Raw genomic sequence first — 14,788 nt, forward strand, 5'->3', positions numbered from 1 at the left:
GATTCACCCCCTTTTGCGTCAGAAACCCTTTTTATAGGTGTGGCTGTGAAGAAAAAACAAGAGACCTCATAGATAAAAAGACGTTTTACTTGATCTGATAAAAATTCTGTAGCATTTGCCTTAACCATAGGGAGGGTAAACCCGTAGATCCGAACAAGGAGCACTAGTTTGAACCGTCGTCCCACTTTGGACCTGTGCACGAGTTGGCATCTACTTAGTCTGTCCCAAATACCAACAGGTGGCCCTTTCACTGTGTGCTCGATCGCCATGTCCAGATCCTAGTTGGGGAGTATTTCTAGCCCCATAATGAGAAAGCTGCAGCCATGTAGGGCGGAAATTGGTTGCTGGGTTCTTGAAATTTGCTGTCAGATCAAAATCAAAACCAACTCATTGTGGACTACACATACATAACCATTCGCCTGCCTGGATACTTTCTCCAAGTTTCAAAATATCAAAGCTATCTTGATTCCCCGGAAAACATTCGTTTACAGCTTGTTTAATACAAAGAAGGTTCACTACGAAATTGACTTCGAGATCCTGGCCAGTGACCAATAATCGACCCCAGATATATGTGGTTGTCTCCGTTGTAGTGATGTTAATTTACCAGGCTTCTTCAGGAACTCTTGGCCCGAGTTGAATTTATGTCTGAAAAATAGAAACCGAATTGATTGACGTTGCTCATGAAATCCATTAGAGTAAGAATGAATTCTTCGTCGCAAAGGTCTTTAAACTATTCTCCCCAACCTCTCTCACCACGCCATGACCTTCCGGTAAGACCTGAATTTGTTCATGAGTTCTCTGGGCGGCGCAATCGTTACCAAGAAACATCCGGGTATAATCCTCCTGCATAGCGCCTCACTCGACGCTGTAACAACCTCAAATATAGCTTGGCACTCTTTCTCAGCATCACTTGGCGCGATTGAAGTTTGAATTTCTCGAGAATTTCCGATGAATGCTTTAACGAAAGTACTACTATAGACACAGAAAAACCCTTTGGGTTGATTGCCTGCGCTCATTTTGTTGGTTGTGAAAGCGCCGAATGGAAAATCAATACGCAGATTCTAAAAGGCTATTTCTTCTGCTAGTCCTTCAGTCTCAAGAGCTATCAAGCAGACTTGGAAATCAGGATCTGATGGGCATCCAGTGATAATCCACACTAAGATGTCTAATTGGCCATCACGAGGTTCCGAGCATTGACATCACCACCAGAGTTGGGGAAGCGCGATGGGCGTATACAATCAATCTATCAGTTTTGAAGGGCCTTTGGTAAGTGCGAAATAGGTAAGCAAAGTTCGCTGTGATCATAAATAATTCAATTTGCTGAGGAGCAAAAAGAGTTGTGGAGTCAAGATTCGCCGATGCACCACCTACGAGGTAATGCCTTTGGATCGTTTGATTGAGCGAACAGGAGAGTTGACAGGTGACTATACGAGTAGGAACTTATGCAACGCGCCGGCACTTGCAGCAGATGGGGAGGGAATCTGGAGGCCATGTAATTCATTCCACAGCCTGAGTGAAAGATCAAGAAAATATCAACGAACAAATGCAACATATAGCGTGGGTATCGAGGAGATGACATAAAGACAATCGCCTGGTTCATAGGAGATTTTTATACTGTTCTTCTTTCTGCTTCTCGGAATGTAGATGTAGATATTTACCTTGAACATCATATATCCTCTATAATACAATGTTTCGACATTCGCATCTCCATTTTAGTCATTCATTCGTGGCAAAATCAAAACTGGCCTCTATGCGCCGAACTTTGACTCCTTGTATGGGTATCTAACTTCGTCATCCTTCCTCATCCATAATTGCTTCTTCTTCTTGGTTACGACATGTTCACCCCAAACTTGCTTCGCATGTTGCTTCATAAACTTCCTGATAAATCTGGGATCCCAAAGCTCACTGGCTACTCCGAGGTCCTTGCAGCAACGCATTAAGGCATTCGATTTGCATCCTTCTGTGGCGGTTGGAATACCTTCGGGGGAGAAATAGTCTTGTTCACCACGAGCCACGGATACTAATCTGCAGAGGAGAAAAACATTAGCTCTGCTCACTTAAATGATAATAATAACTCCTAAAGACTTACCTTCCATGAGCAACGAGAGCATATTCTCTTGTAATACTCTTCTGCGTAACAATGGTTTCTCCTCTTGGTGCCAAACCCCATCCACCAGGTCCAAACGCTCGATTCAAAATTCTTCGATATTTGATTTCTGGCAAGTATATAATACCATCTGGCTTGACCTCCACATCATCAGCAGGGATTGGTGCAAGTAAAATATCTGCAGCTTCTTTGGAGAATGGCTGTGACGACAATCCGTGGAATGATCTCGCCCAGTCGACTTGTCTAGCTCCTTCATCCAAAATCAATGGTCCATCTGCAAGTCCCTCAGTCATATCTGTGATGGGCGATTGAGCATCGATCGCAGCTTCTGGCTCCTTGGGTTTGGTCGCAGGGGCTGCATAGCTTGTGGGAGGCTTTGTTGCAGTCGTCGTTCTTGGTGTGTAGCTCGAACCTGGAATCGCCGCATTTCGAAAGTTTTGGGAGAAGCGTCTTGATTGACCAGTCAGACTTGTAATTTTTGATTCTGCTGAGAATCTTGATACAGATGTCGCTGCATCAGTAACTATTGAGCGTGAAGCTCTAGGTATAATTGCTGCCATGTCGATGTGTGAGGAAAATGTGTTTGCTCTTGGTAGACGCGATTTCTCTTTGCTCACGAAAATGTGGCGCGCTTCAGAAGACGACCAATTTTCCTTTCTATAATTGATTTTCGGCTACACCAGACAACAACAGAGTAAATTCAAAAATTCAATTATAAAAAACCATTTGAAGTGAATTTCTGCTGTAATTTCTCTCAAAGTGAATTTTGTTATCTATAATAATGTACACCTGGCTCTCACGAACCATATTCATCAAATTCTTACAACTATTCTACCCCTCATGTCCTCATGTCCTCCATGATCTTTCCAGTCAATCTTTCCACCGGCCATGCAATATCCATGTCATATCAAGCATCCTTCGTTGATGTCCTCTGATCATTTTGATGCTTCTTCCAACATTTTTTAAAGGTATCAAGCTGCTTGTTCACAAGAAGTCAGCCATGCTATCGCCGTCTCAATTGAGTCCCCACGTGATTTAACGCTAAGAGGGGCTTTCTCATACCTCTGCTTTGCACAGTCTCCAATCTTTCTTTTCAAAATAGCAATCAGTCATTTTCGAGTTCTCTTCTGCGGTTGATTCAGCACTCATCTTCCCATTCTCTGTTGCTGATTGATCGAGAAATCTTGACTTACCCGCACATCCAGTGCTAAAGATTCGTTTGTCCCTACCAATTTGAGTCAGTGATCAGACCCGAGTTGTTGAGGTCAACAGATTTTACCATTCATCAGGCTCATCATCATCCCGGACAACTGTCGCAACTGGAGGGTTGTTTCCTGACTGATTCGACATTTTGGATGCTGTGTGTTCTGCACGGTGAGATTTGGAGAATTATAATAGTTCTTGGAGAACGTCGAACGGGAGTTTTTGCTGTTGGTAGAGCCTCGGTTGTGACCCAGTGACTAAAATTTAAGTCGAGGAAAAATGGTCCCAAGAAAGATGGATGTCCTGGTCTACTCAGGTATACTGAATCAACAGTTTTTTGAGACTCGTTCTAAGTTTTTTGATAGGCAATGGGAGTACAATTGAATCTGTCCGTCACTGTCTTTATACGTTACGGCGTTTGCTATCGCCAAGTTACGCAGTGATTCCTGTTAGTGACAATATCATTCTCAAAGAGCCTTGGACCGCTTCTTGTGCTCTTCTTGTATTCCCAGGGGGTGCAGACCAAGGATACTGCCGATCCCTCAATGGAGAAGGCAATAGACGTATCTCACAGTATGTGCGTAGAGGTGGTGCCTATCTTGGATTTTGTGCTGGAGGCTACTATGGTACCTCAAGATGTGAGTTCGAGGTCGGCAATAAACAGCTAGAAGTTGTTGCGCCACGTGAACTACAATTCTATCCAGGTACCTGTAGAGGATGTGCTTACAAAGGGTTTGTGTACCACAGTGAAGCGGGTGCAAAGGCTGCAGAGGTCAAGATTGAGGGCTCGCTTCAAAGTGGAAACGCCTCTCTAATTTTTAAATCATATTACAATGGCGGGGGTGTTTTCGTTGATGCAGGTAAATTCAAAGATCAGGGGGTGGAGACACTTGCTACCTATGTGCATCCTGTTGATGTCGATGGCGGAGAAGATCCCGCAGCAGTCGTCTATTGCAAAGTCGGTGAAGGCGGGGCAATATTGACTGGGCCGCATCCAGAGTAAGCATGGTTCGCTTGATGCTTGGATATATACTTACAGCTTCTCAGATTTGCTGCCGTGAATCTAGACCCCACAATAAAGATTCCTGGATACTCGGACCTTGTGAAAGATTTGGCCGCCGACGACGTCTCGCGAACAGAGTTCTTGAAAGGATGTCTATCAAAATTGGGGTTGACTGTGAGCGAAGAAACTTCCACAGTGCCGTCTCTATCTCGCCTCCATCTTTCATCTGTTCATCCACCTTTTGTTCCAGAGTTACTGGCTTCATTGGAAGAAATCATCGAAAAAGAGAATGGTGAAGAGATTATCAAGGGCGAAAATGACACCCTTCACCTTGAGAAACCAGAGAGTAGCTGGTCAGTTCAATCTTTAGTAAAGTCGCTTTCTGACGCAGTCGTTCCTACATCAGAAGAAAAGCACACTATTGAGTCAGCTGGAGCAGATGATGGAATCATTGATTACAATGCTATTCCCAAACGAGTCATTCTCCATGAGACGGAATGGCCGGGCACAAAGGAAACACCATATTTCAATCACCATGCATTTTACTCCAATTTGCGACTATATCAGCAAGAAAAATCCAGCGAGGCCGAAGAATTTGGAAATACTCTTTTGTATGGAGAGGTTGTTACTAGTACCAATACGATGTTGGAAAAGTGAGCCCCCTATTCCTCGTTTGAATGGTATCCTTCCTAATGCACTCTAGGAACCCGAAGTTTCTTTCTAGGCTTCCTACGGGTTTCACTTTTACAGCTACAACACAAGTCGCCGGACGTGGCCGTGGTTCCAATGTTTGGGTTTCTCCTCTTGGGTGCTTGATCTGGTCTGTTTGCATGAAACATCCTATGGAACTTGGACATAAAGCACCAGTCGTCTTCATACAATATCTAGCAGCAATAGCTATTGTTGAAGCTATTCATTCATACGATAAAGGCTATGATACAGTACCAATCAAACTCAAGTGGCCCAATGACATTTGTACGTTCGTTTCTTCATTCTTTAAAGCTCGTTCTAACAATAGTAGATGTCCAAGATCCATCTAAACCCGGAAAAAAAGAATACGTCAAAGTTGGGGGCATTCTCGTTAATTCCTCATATTCATCTGGAAACTACGATTTAGTCGTAGGTATAGGACTCAATACCACAAACGCAGCGCCCACAACATCACTTAACGCTCTCTTACCACCTCATCTCACACCTTTCTCTCTCGAAAAACTTCTTGCTCGCTTCCTCACGAAATTCGAAACCATCTATAAAACCTTCTGTAGAAATGGCTTTGACAAAAAACTGGAGGAAGTCTATTACAAACACTGGTTGCATACGGATCAAATAGTTACCTTGGAGACAGAAGGTGGTGCAAGAGCTATCATTAGGGGTATTACTACGGATTGGGGATTGCTACGTGCGGAAGAGTTGGGCTGGGAAGATAGACCTACAGGAAAGGTTTGGGAGTTGCAGAGTGATAGCAATAGCTTTGATTTCTTGAAGGGGCTGTTGAAACGAAAGGTTTGATCAAAACCAGGCGCAGACAGAATGCATTTTTCTGTTTTAACAGTAGTTGTATTTCAGAAAAAGATACATGAAGAAAATTGCTTGACAACGCAACCTTCTCCAACTTCACACCCTTGAGTGTATACCCAACTCTCTACCACAATTCCCAGACAATTTCCAAATTAACAGCCTTGGAGATATCGCAGCTATCTAACTTCGCCTCTCTCACCCCTTTCCCCAAAATCACATAGCCCTTCCACCCTTTTCATCCATATTTATGCCCTCTAATCCCCCAATTACTACCAATGGATACATTTCTCAAATCCACCTCTCAAATCCACCACCATTCCCATCGAACATAAGAAAACATATCAATACCTATCTAGAGCCCTCCATCAGCCGTGTTGCCCTCTTCCGATCGTGCAACAAACCTCCAAGTTCTACACTGATGTAGAGCAACTTGAAGATTTATTATTTACTGAGCATTCCGTAAATTCAGATAGATAGATAGATAGATTGGTCGTTTGAATGTTTGATATGAGGTATCTATCTCTTTTATCAATCTCTCTCCTTTCCTTGGAAGAATCTGCGGGGAAACCTGGCCGAGTGAAGAAAGTTCTATGAGATAAGTGGTGATTTATTGGCTCGTTCGCTTTTGCGTATGAGGATATACACGAATCTCGCTGTTGATTAGATCAGATGGATAGGTACTTTGGAATGTACCTGAGATACTAGATCGGCAATGGGAAGTTGAGATGTGTGGAATGTTTATATGGGTAGTACAGTGTTGTAGACGTGCAGGTATTGATAGGGTAGAATACTTTTATAAAATTTTCTTGTGAAGAAGGATTGGGCGGGTGGATGTTTTGGGGATGATAGCGATTTCTACAATTTCCGAGAAAGGGTTTGTTGGAATAGAAACGTGTGCAATTGCTTGAGATTATTGCATTTCGTGGTTCGATTCTTGGGGTAAATAATATGTATGTATATATGCAAAAGCAAAAGCAAAAGCAAAAGAATTAAGAAGCCTCCTCTCTCAAGAGAACAAACAAGCACAGGGAATCGGAGAACTTCATCTAAATCCTCATATTGAATCAAAAAGTTGTTTAAAAACTTACATTCAGCTAAGGAACCAAGCTAAATGTAGAAAACGGCATGGCTTGATAGCTCATTACCAAAGAAGAGGAGCTAGATTGCCAGCTTGCCTAGAATTGAATACCCAAAGAAGAAAAACTCTTCCTTAACCTATGTAAACTCCGAAGCCGAATCCAAATCCAAATCCAAATCCAAATCCAAATCCAAGAATTTCAATCAGTTAATTAGATGGGAGGACCAGCGACCTTGAAGGGGTGAGCTTCGGTGTTGAAAACCCATTTGTTGACGCCACCGCCTCCAACTTGGTATTCTGCGTCCTGTTTGATGGGTGTGAGCACGTCTAACTTTTTGATTTGGGTAACAGAAAGGGGGAAGGAAAGATAGAAAGGAACAAATAAGAAAGAGATGCTTACATCTCCGTGAATCAAATATGCATATTTCAAAACCTCAGCAAACAAGAAACTGTCCTGGAAATCACTGAAACCGCCTCCGTTCGCCGCATTGACATTTTGGAGTTCAGCAAATCCGCTACCGGTTCTATGATTGCAAAGTCAGTTGTAAAGCCTCGCTAAAAATGATAGAGTTAAGTGAAGTCATACCTCGCCGTTGCATTTATAGCAACAAATCCATTCCAACTCCACTCACGATACTTCTCATCTCCAGTTAAGCGATAAGCATAGTAGAAAGACTCAAGGACTTCGGGTCTTAGAATATAATCTGAATTGGTGATATAGAAGCCGGCTTTCTTATAGAAGGCGAGTTGATCGGCAGGTGGTGGAGGGTTTTGGGTATCGTTGGCAGAAGTGTTGCTCTCTACCCATCGGAAAACTTCGGGTCCAATACCGGTGAGTGTGCTGGCGTATGTGTCTTCACAGCCGTTGACGAGCTCGAGTCCGAAATCAATGTACTTTTGCTCGTTGAGTACGAGACCTGCGAGGAGGAAATTGCCTCCGTCGAAACAAGCGACTGTGTTTCGTGTCAGTATTATGGTTCTACTAGTTTGGAGTCCATTGGTGATGAGTGTACTTACGATGTTCGGAAACAAAAACACGTGTTTTGTTTTGGTAGGCGGCCATAAAGGTCAGATCTGGACGAGTTGAGGGGTGACTAGCCAAATGTTTGATGGATGAATCTGCAGCTGCGACCCATCTTTCTTTGTATTTGCCGAATCTAGTCGTGTCATACACGTACATCTTGATGAGATACTCGTAGAAACTGTCATCGCCACCTACCCAGCCTCCGCTTGCGTCTTGGAAAAGTCCTGTGTTGATATCTACATTTGTACCAAGCAGCCCTATAGTATCACTAGTCAGTTATTGCCTTCAAAATGAGAGATGTAAGTGGAATAGGCGAATCGTTGTTAGATTTGGGGCCACAAGAAGAAAAAAAGATGGAATGAGACATGAAGTTGGAGCGATCTCAGATGGATTGGGATAATAAAAGACTGAGTTGATGCATACCAGGCCATGGCGAGTTGTACTCGGGTTTTGGGTCCAAAAGATACGATTCTCCCTTTTGGGAGAGTTTAGCATAAGTGTCGTTACCGGTCAAATCAGACAAATGGGTCCACTCAAGAACTAGTGAGCCAATTGTTGCGATTCCGTTTGTGGTAGAACCATCAGTGCTTGGAGGGTTGAAGTAAAGATTGTTAGCCGGTACTCCTGAAGGTGTATCAAATGCAAATGCCATATTGTCAGCTAGGCGTGCTGCCTGAGCAAGAACCTCATCGACGGCCGTGTCGTTAGAATTGAGGTTGGAAAATGGTCCTTTGAGGAGATCGTAACCTAAAGTATCTAAGATAAATGGGGTTTCAAGATAGACAGCGGAAAACTTTACCAGCAAGTAGCCCACCAACATATCTGATGGTAGTCTCAAATAGCGAAACTTGTGAACTAGTTTCGTCGAAATTGATGGTTGGGATCCAATCTAAAATCACGTCTACAATTTCCGGAATCTCCATGATGATTGCTGTGCTGAATGCATCTACAGCAGAGGCTCCCCATCCATTCCTTTTTGCAAGTTAGCTCAGGTATCGTGACGCATGGTTTTGATTGCTGTACCTGGAATCTGAGTAACTGTTCGCAATTGGATGAAGCTCGTCATGAGGGAAGGCGTATTTGTAATATCCATTCCAAGCAAACGAGAATGCCTCTTTGACAGCAGCCTGTCGATCTGCAGCCGATTTTGCTGAGCTGCCATAGGTTTGTCTTTTTTCAGACTGAGGACCGTGAGGTACAGCCAACGTAGTTAGGCATAGAGATGCCAACGCAGGCGCGGTTGTAGAAATGAAACGCATTGTAATATTAAACCCAAGAACTATCTATGGGAAGTCACGAACCTATTCGAGATTAGCATTCCATAGTGTTATTCGCTTTTGGCTGCTTAACTTACGTTGCAATATTTGCAAAGAAGATGAGGCAAACGAACGAACTGCTTGTCTTTATAGGAATTCTGGAGTTGAAATCCGAGTTTGGCAGAAAGACAGAGCGGGAGGAGGCTATGTGGAACGAAGGTTCAAATGAATCAAAATGAAATTACCTGCAACACTAGCCTTCGAGGGATTTGGTGAATCACTATGGAATCCTAATGATGATGACAAAGAGGGGTAACCGAATAGTGAATCCAGTGAGCTAGTACTCGGGTGCCTCGAGGAGATCTGAGTCTAGAAAGGAAGACTAGAAGAATCTAGATAGAAAAGAAAGTGTAAACTCGAGGGACTTCAACGTTTTCTTAAATGTAGCAGATCACACAACGTAGGAGTACAAAACTCGTAACTCCATGAACCTAATGGTTCACATGAGGATAAATCTGCAAGGAACACTCGGATTGAACATCAAAAAGCTTAAGTTCCGAAGATCCTGTCACCGGCCAGAAAAATCTTGAATATATATTGAATGTGTGCATTGATTTCTTCCCCTACCGAATTGTTTTTGGCTTGTTCTGCGTGATAGTAGACGCACATGCACCAACGTTAAGTCATGTCGAAAGCCTCCATTGGCATTTGACTCTCGGATAAGCGCATTTTATGCGGGGAATCTGATAGTATGATGATAGTTGTTCTAGAGCAATGTTGATCATATGCGCCGGCTATATGAGCTTCCCTATACGTGTTAGGTCAAGTATATGAACCTAGTATACTTGTAGCTGCATGTTCCTCAAGTGTCATTATTCAGTCGCGGATAAAGTAACGTTGTAGATATTGGTGATAGGAGCTACTAGTTCAACGAGCAAGCATACTAAGCCAAAGAATGAGGGGAAAGCGACGTACAACAACGTACAAGAGTGTACCAAAAGGAACAATTGCATACAGTCTGGATTTCACGACGTGTTTTTAAAGTGTTCGTGAAAGCGTCTGAGCGAACGGAGATTTCTTATGAAGATGCACGAAATGCTTGTGGACAAGGTCACGGACCACAATTAGACAAATCAGACAAATCAGACACCACGAGTCAGATCTCGTAGCCAGTCAAGGACCAAGGTGTACCAAGGTGTACCAAGGTAGTATCTTCAGCAAGCCAAAGAAAAAACTCTTTCTCTCAAACCCCTGGTGCTAAAAATAATACGAGTAGAAATGCCGGAGAAGCACTTATCGCATCTGAAATCACGTGTAGATCCAATCCATATCGGATAAGTCCGAGCGAGCAAGCAATCTTACTTGGGATTCTATTCCATCGATCTACTTTGAAGATCTTCAGCGGTCAACAAATACTTCACGAACGGGTAATTTGTTCTTTATTATCTTTGCAGACAGAGATATCCATGGATTACAGAGTATAATCTCATCCCGCGTGAGTCTGCACGTTGACTCTCCTGGGGTATCAATAACTAAGGTCTAAGATACCATAATCCGCATTTTCCGGATCTTTTCCCCAAACATGTTGTGATCATCTATACTCAGTCCAATGGCTCCATCTCCATCTGCATCTCGCAGCCAGTTTCAAGGATCAGGGGAAATAAGGTATCATTGCATGTTGTGCGTGATGCTTTCACATCTGCACGAACCCACCTCTGTCGGCGTATCTTGGTCCGCTCCATCATTGTCTGCGCGGATAAAACGCCTAACTGTTTGTTGATAATATCCAATCGACCGAGAACCCAGTTGTACAAATGCTGCGGTACACCAATTCCTCCACCAACGACGAATAAGGGCCAAATCATCAAAAACACTGGTATACCGCTCATTTGAGGTAACAACGTTGGACGTTCCACTAGTGTGGTATGGTCAAAATAACTAGAGATGCTAGTGCAAATATCTGTTGCCATCCTGTTGATTATTTTTAATGCTTTCATCTTTTGAACCAAATGTTCAGACGTCAGGTATGTCATCCTATTCAAATGCTCGAGAAGAAGTTCATTCAATAATATTCTCATCCATCGATAGTGATTAAACATTCGCGAAATCCAGACATCACAATATTCATGACATTTCCCATTGAAAGAACTCCCATCTGGCAAGTCTCTGCTCCGTACAGTAAAATTCCAGTCAAGAGGGAGATTTGCTTCCCATCGCTCCAATTCGCCATCCAGGAAAGCTAGCGCCGAAACAATTTCAACTAGATTGGTAAATGCTTTCGCCCTGATGGATGCGTAAAGATTGATGAATCGAATAGCAATCTCAACCACTGCAGAAGCAGTCACGTCTTGCGTTCGCTTGTTCTCTAGAATAAGCTTGGAAAAGTCGATTAGTTGCGTCGAGGGGAGGTTCTTCTCCTCAAAGTACTTAATATGTGCAGCAAAAAAAAAAAATTGCAACTGGAGTTTCGTGGTCGGTTTGTTTTCCTCGTAATTTCTTAAAGCTAGTGTTTCCAATAGACTTAAAGCACCGTTGAAATGCACAGACAGTGAATGTGATTCACGGGGTGCAGTGTTTATCAACTAAGTTGTTAGAGTTGTTTCGTGGTTCGTGAATGGCGACACTTACCTCGAAGATGATTAACATCACAACTTTCTGTAAGAGTCCCTCAATATTTGCATTCACAATATCTCCAAGTTCCCGAATCACAAAATTCACAGTATCAGAATGCTTCTTTCTTGCAATCTGCATCAAATTGGGATTATTGGTGGCGTTTGATAGTCCAGCCAGTCCCACCGAAGAAACTGCTTCTAACGTTCTTCTTTACACGAACGATTTAACAGACATAGTTGGCATTAGATCAACCCAGTTATGTGTGCGTTCTAGTGGAATCGTCATATAATACGTTAGAAAGAAGGCTATTCCCTTATCATCCAAAGGACACCAGTTCTTGGCTATGGGCAAGTTCGATATAGGAGGATTTCTAGATTCGAATTCTGTTATAGAGACTGCGGCTTTGGTTGCTAGTCGTGTAATAGGAGATGAAACCTTGAATTTTCCATTGTGAGGAGAACTTTTAGCTCTCACAATAGATGTACTGTTTACGGAATTGGCTTTTCGCAAGGTCCTTTCATTCTCATTCCGAAAGCAAAGTTCTAGCTGATCGCGATACCCTGGACAAATCTTGCCCACTCGTATACATTGTGTACAAGCCGGTGACTTCTGGTCACACTAGGATAATTTTAGTACTAGGGGTATTGATTGGGTGGAATGATCGGACCTTTATCCTTCTCTTTCGGCAGCATAAACATGCCTTGCTTGGCTTTCCGCAAAAAACCATGGTGGTGGTTTGTACAATCAACGGTTTATGAAAGCCAGTCCCGAACTGGTTTACGACTCATGTTCGTCACGAGAAAGCACCAACTCCTCTTCGGCAGTGAGTGGATGAAATCTGCAAGTAGGCGGGTTTAGCGGATATGTATGTCGCGCAAATACCTCCCTCCCCATATGCTATCTGACTGTTGGGAAATGCAGGCTTTTGGTAAGATCATAAATATATTGAAACAAGTTAGGTATAGTATTTTGTGAATCTCAAGGAGCTGACCGCGATTAAGGGTATATGAGAGTATTTGCGTGCATAAGCACTATTCCGGAAAGGGTAAACAATTCGCCATGTCGGTCGCGACAAGCATGAGAGTCGGTTCCGTCCTCTGATCAATGCATCGACTACAACTCTATAAGTAGTGTTTTTCTGTATTGGTAAATTAAGAGGGTCCCTCTAATGATGACGAACGATAAGAATAGATGTTGTCAAGCGCACAGCTAAGTAAACTTACAAGTATTTCAACAGATTGTATCAAATGAAATTAAGAAATAAAAAATCCCACACGGCTAACACGCAGTTGTCTTTACCATCTGCATTCTCCTACGAACCAAAACCGAATACCCCTTGAACGACTTCGCCAATCAGTACCTTCCAATCATGGTTTCGACCTGCCATTGATATATCTGGCATGCTTTGGCAATCTCCATTGCATATGTGGGAGGTATTTTGCCGGGTGCCAATAGTTGAAGAGTGCCACACAAGGGAAAGTAGGGAGCGCATCAAAAACATATACACTGTTTTCTCGTCTGTTAGCCAATCTCTGCTCCCTTTATTCGGCATCCACCTGAAACAGATTGAAAGAATAGACACTCACCACCACTCATGTTCCTCAGTATACCCCGTTCTCCCTAGCGCGAAATCCACCATGCGAAAAACACTCCTGATCAAAATCAACACGCAAGTAATATTGACCGCATGTAACAGCGCCTGCCAATTTGGCTTGAGCTTTTTCTCTGCTCGATCGATCATGACATATTTCTCATCCTTGCTCTCGCTATCGTTTGGAAGAGTAATGCGCCGTTGAAACTCCGATGTAAAGCGTCGAGATGTGAAATTGAATCGGATAGCGATGATGGAAAAAAGTCCAAAACATGCCATCTGGATTGGGACTCCAACCAGAGCAATGTTTTTCCCTTTACTCAGCTTGGATTGCGCGTCGGCAGAGGTTATATCGATAGATGTGATGCGCACGACACCAATTAGTTGAAGGAGAAGCGCAACTTAAGGGTGTTTGTTAGTGGTTGATACATGGATTTTGAGTTTGAGATGTGAGCTGCTTACGGATGTCGCAGACTACGAAAATAAGAGTTATGAACCGAGGGGGAATCCAGAGGAGCTTGGTAGTTCGTGCTTCCTTGGGGACGACGTGGTAGATAATTCTCCCCTGATGTTCACATCGTTAGCGACACTTCAACGCTTCCAAGATAGCTCGGCTAGGAAAGAGCTTGGACTCACAAAAACGATATAGCAAGTAGCGGCCATGAGAACAGGTGATAGTACGATAAGTGCAGTTTGCGCCACATAAATTGATTTTTCGGCAACATGTTTCGAGGAGATTGCTCGGATAATATAACCTGCTCCTTCCACTACAGAGATATCGTTAGTGCGAACTCGGGATATAGGGTTGAGAAAGGGAAGAAATACTTACTGGCAGCAGCAACAACCATGATAGCCCATACCCCGGCATTGTATCTGAGCCATTGGAAGAAGATAACGAAGAATGCTAGGGAATAGAGAACGCCGACTGCGAGGGCGGCGGAGAATGATGGATCATAGTTGTAGTGAGATAGTGTTCTGGGTTCTGGTGTGAGGACCATTGGTAGCGAGGGAGTTGCTTCTGTGGTCTGAATTGTTGTGGGTTATTAAGTGAGTGAGTGATTCCTGCTTAAGACGATTGTAGCAAGTGAAATGAAGTAGCAATCTGAAGATTTTTCTTCAAGAGAAGAATTGAGAAGAGAACGGGAGTACAGGATAGAGGTGATGAGATGCAAATAGTGGACTTATATGTTAGCTTTTGATCGTTTTACATGACTGTAGTTTTGACTCGAATCATGCTCATATTCATTTGATGAATTGCTTGCCTATTCTAGAAACCTGCTGTTGGTGCTCAGCCCCAACCAAAAGCGTTGCATTGGGTAGACTCAAAGTAACATACCTGGCTAAATTATGTAGAGATAGCAAGGCTCTCTCAACAGTTGCATGATTACCAAAAGG

At 43.2% G+C, this 14,788-nt stretch overlaps 6 protein-coding genes across 6 annotated transcripts; 1 reads left to right on the forward strand and 5 right to left on the reverse strand.

The window, feature by feature from the left end:
- Window positions 1-1,748: 1,748 nt before the first annotated feature.
- EAF02_000361 (uncharacterized protein) lies at window positions 1,749-2,667 on the reverse strand (the record flags this gene model as incomplete). Its single annotated transcript, XM_038896409.1, has 2 exons — window positions 1,749-2,025; window positions 2,090-2,667. 2 exons carry the CDS (start codon window positions 2,665-2,667, stop codon window positions 1,749-1,751), a joined length of 855 nt encoding a protein of 284 aa, XP_038763268.1.
- A 347-nt stretch (window positions 2,668-3,014) lies between these two features.
- Window positions 3,015-3,457, reverse strand: EAF02_000362 (uncharacterized protein; the record flags this gene model as incomplete). Its single annotated transcript, XM_038896410.1, has 4 exons — window positions 3,015-3,083; window positions 3,170-3,234; window positions 3,301-3,332; window positions 3,387-3,457. The coding sequence occupies 4 exons, from the start codon at window positions 3,455-3,457 to the stop codon at window positions 3,015-3,017; spliced, it is 237 nt and encodes a 78-aa protein (XP_038763269.1).
- A 132-nt stretch (window positions 3,458-3,589) lies between these two features.
- Window positions 3,590-5,822, forward strand: EAF02_000363 (uncharacterized protein; the record flags this gene model as incomplete). Its single annotated transcript, XM_038896411.1, has 5 exons — window positions 3,590-3,626; window positions 3,676-4,309; window positions 4,358-4,966; window positions 5,017-5,288; window positions 5,335-5,822. The coding sequence occupies 5 exons, from the start codon at window positions 3,590-3,592 to the stop codon at window positions 5,820-5,822; spliced, it is 2,040 nt and encodes a 679-aa protein (XP_038763270.1).
- Window positions 5,823-7,120: 1,298 nt separating this feature from the next.
- On the reverse strand, window positions 7,121-9,192 carry EAF02_000364 (uncharacterized protein; the record flags this gene model as incomplete). Its single annotated transcript, XM_038896412.1, has 7 exons — window positions 7,121-7,213; window positions 7,310-7,433; window positions 7,496-7,862; window positions 7,927-8,190; window positions 8,357-8,680; window positions 8,733-8,905; window positions 8,957-9,192. 7 exons carry the CDS (start codon window positions 9,190-9,192, stop codon window positions 7,121-7,123), a joined length of 1,581 nt encoding a protein of 526 aa, XP_038763271.1.
- A 1,598-nt stretch (window positions 9,193-10,790) lies between these two features.
- On the reverse strand, window positions 10,791-12,529 carry EAF02_000365 (uncharacterized protein; the record flags this gene model as incomplete). The annotated part of the gene is given in 4 exon segments (XM_038896413.1): window positions 10,791-11,771; window positions 11,818-12,010; window positions 12,023-12,420; window positions 12,470-12,529. 4 exon segments carry the CDS (start codon window positions 12,527-12,529, stop codon window positions 10,791-10,793), a joined length of 1,632 nt encoding a protein of 543 aa, XP_038763272.1.
- Window positions 12,530-13,169: 640 nt separating this feature from the next.
- On the reverse strand, window positions 13,170-14,391 carry EAF02_000366 (uncharacterized protein; the record flags this gene model as incomplete). The annotated part of the gene is made up of 5 exons (XM_038896414.1): window positions 13,170-13,308; window positions 13,389-13,794; window positions 13,856-13,958; window positions 14,030-14,160; window positions 14,223-14,391. 5 exons carry the CDS (start codon window positions 14,389-14,391, stop codon window positions 13,170-13,172), a joined length of 948 nt encoding a protein of 315 aa, XP_038763273.1.
- Between the last annotated feature and the right edge of the window lie 397 nt (window positions 14,392-14,788).

This window comes from Botrytis sinoallii (genome assembly GCF_014898435.1).
Source record: "Botrytis sinoallii strain Bc 23 chromosome Unknown BSIN_001, whole genome shotgun sequence".
NCBI lineage: Eukaryota > Fungi > Ascomycota > Leotiomycetes > Helotiales > Sclerotiniaceae > Botrytis > Botrytis sinoallii.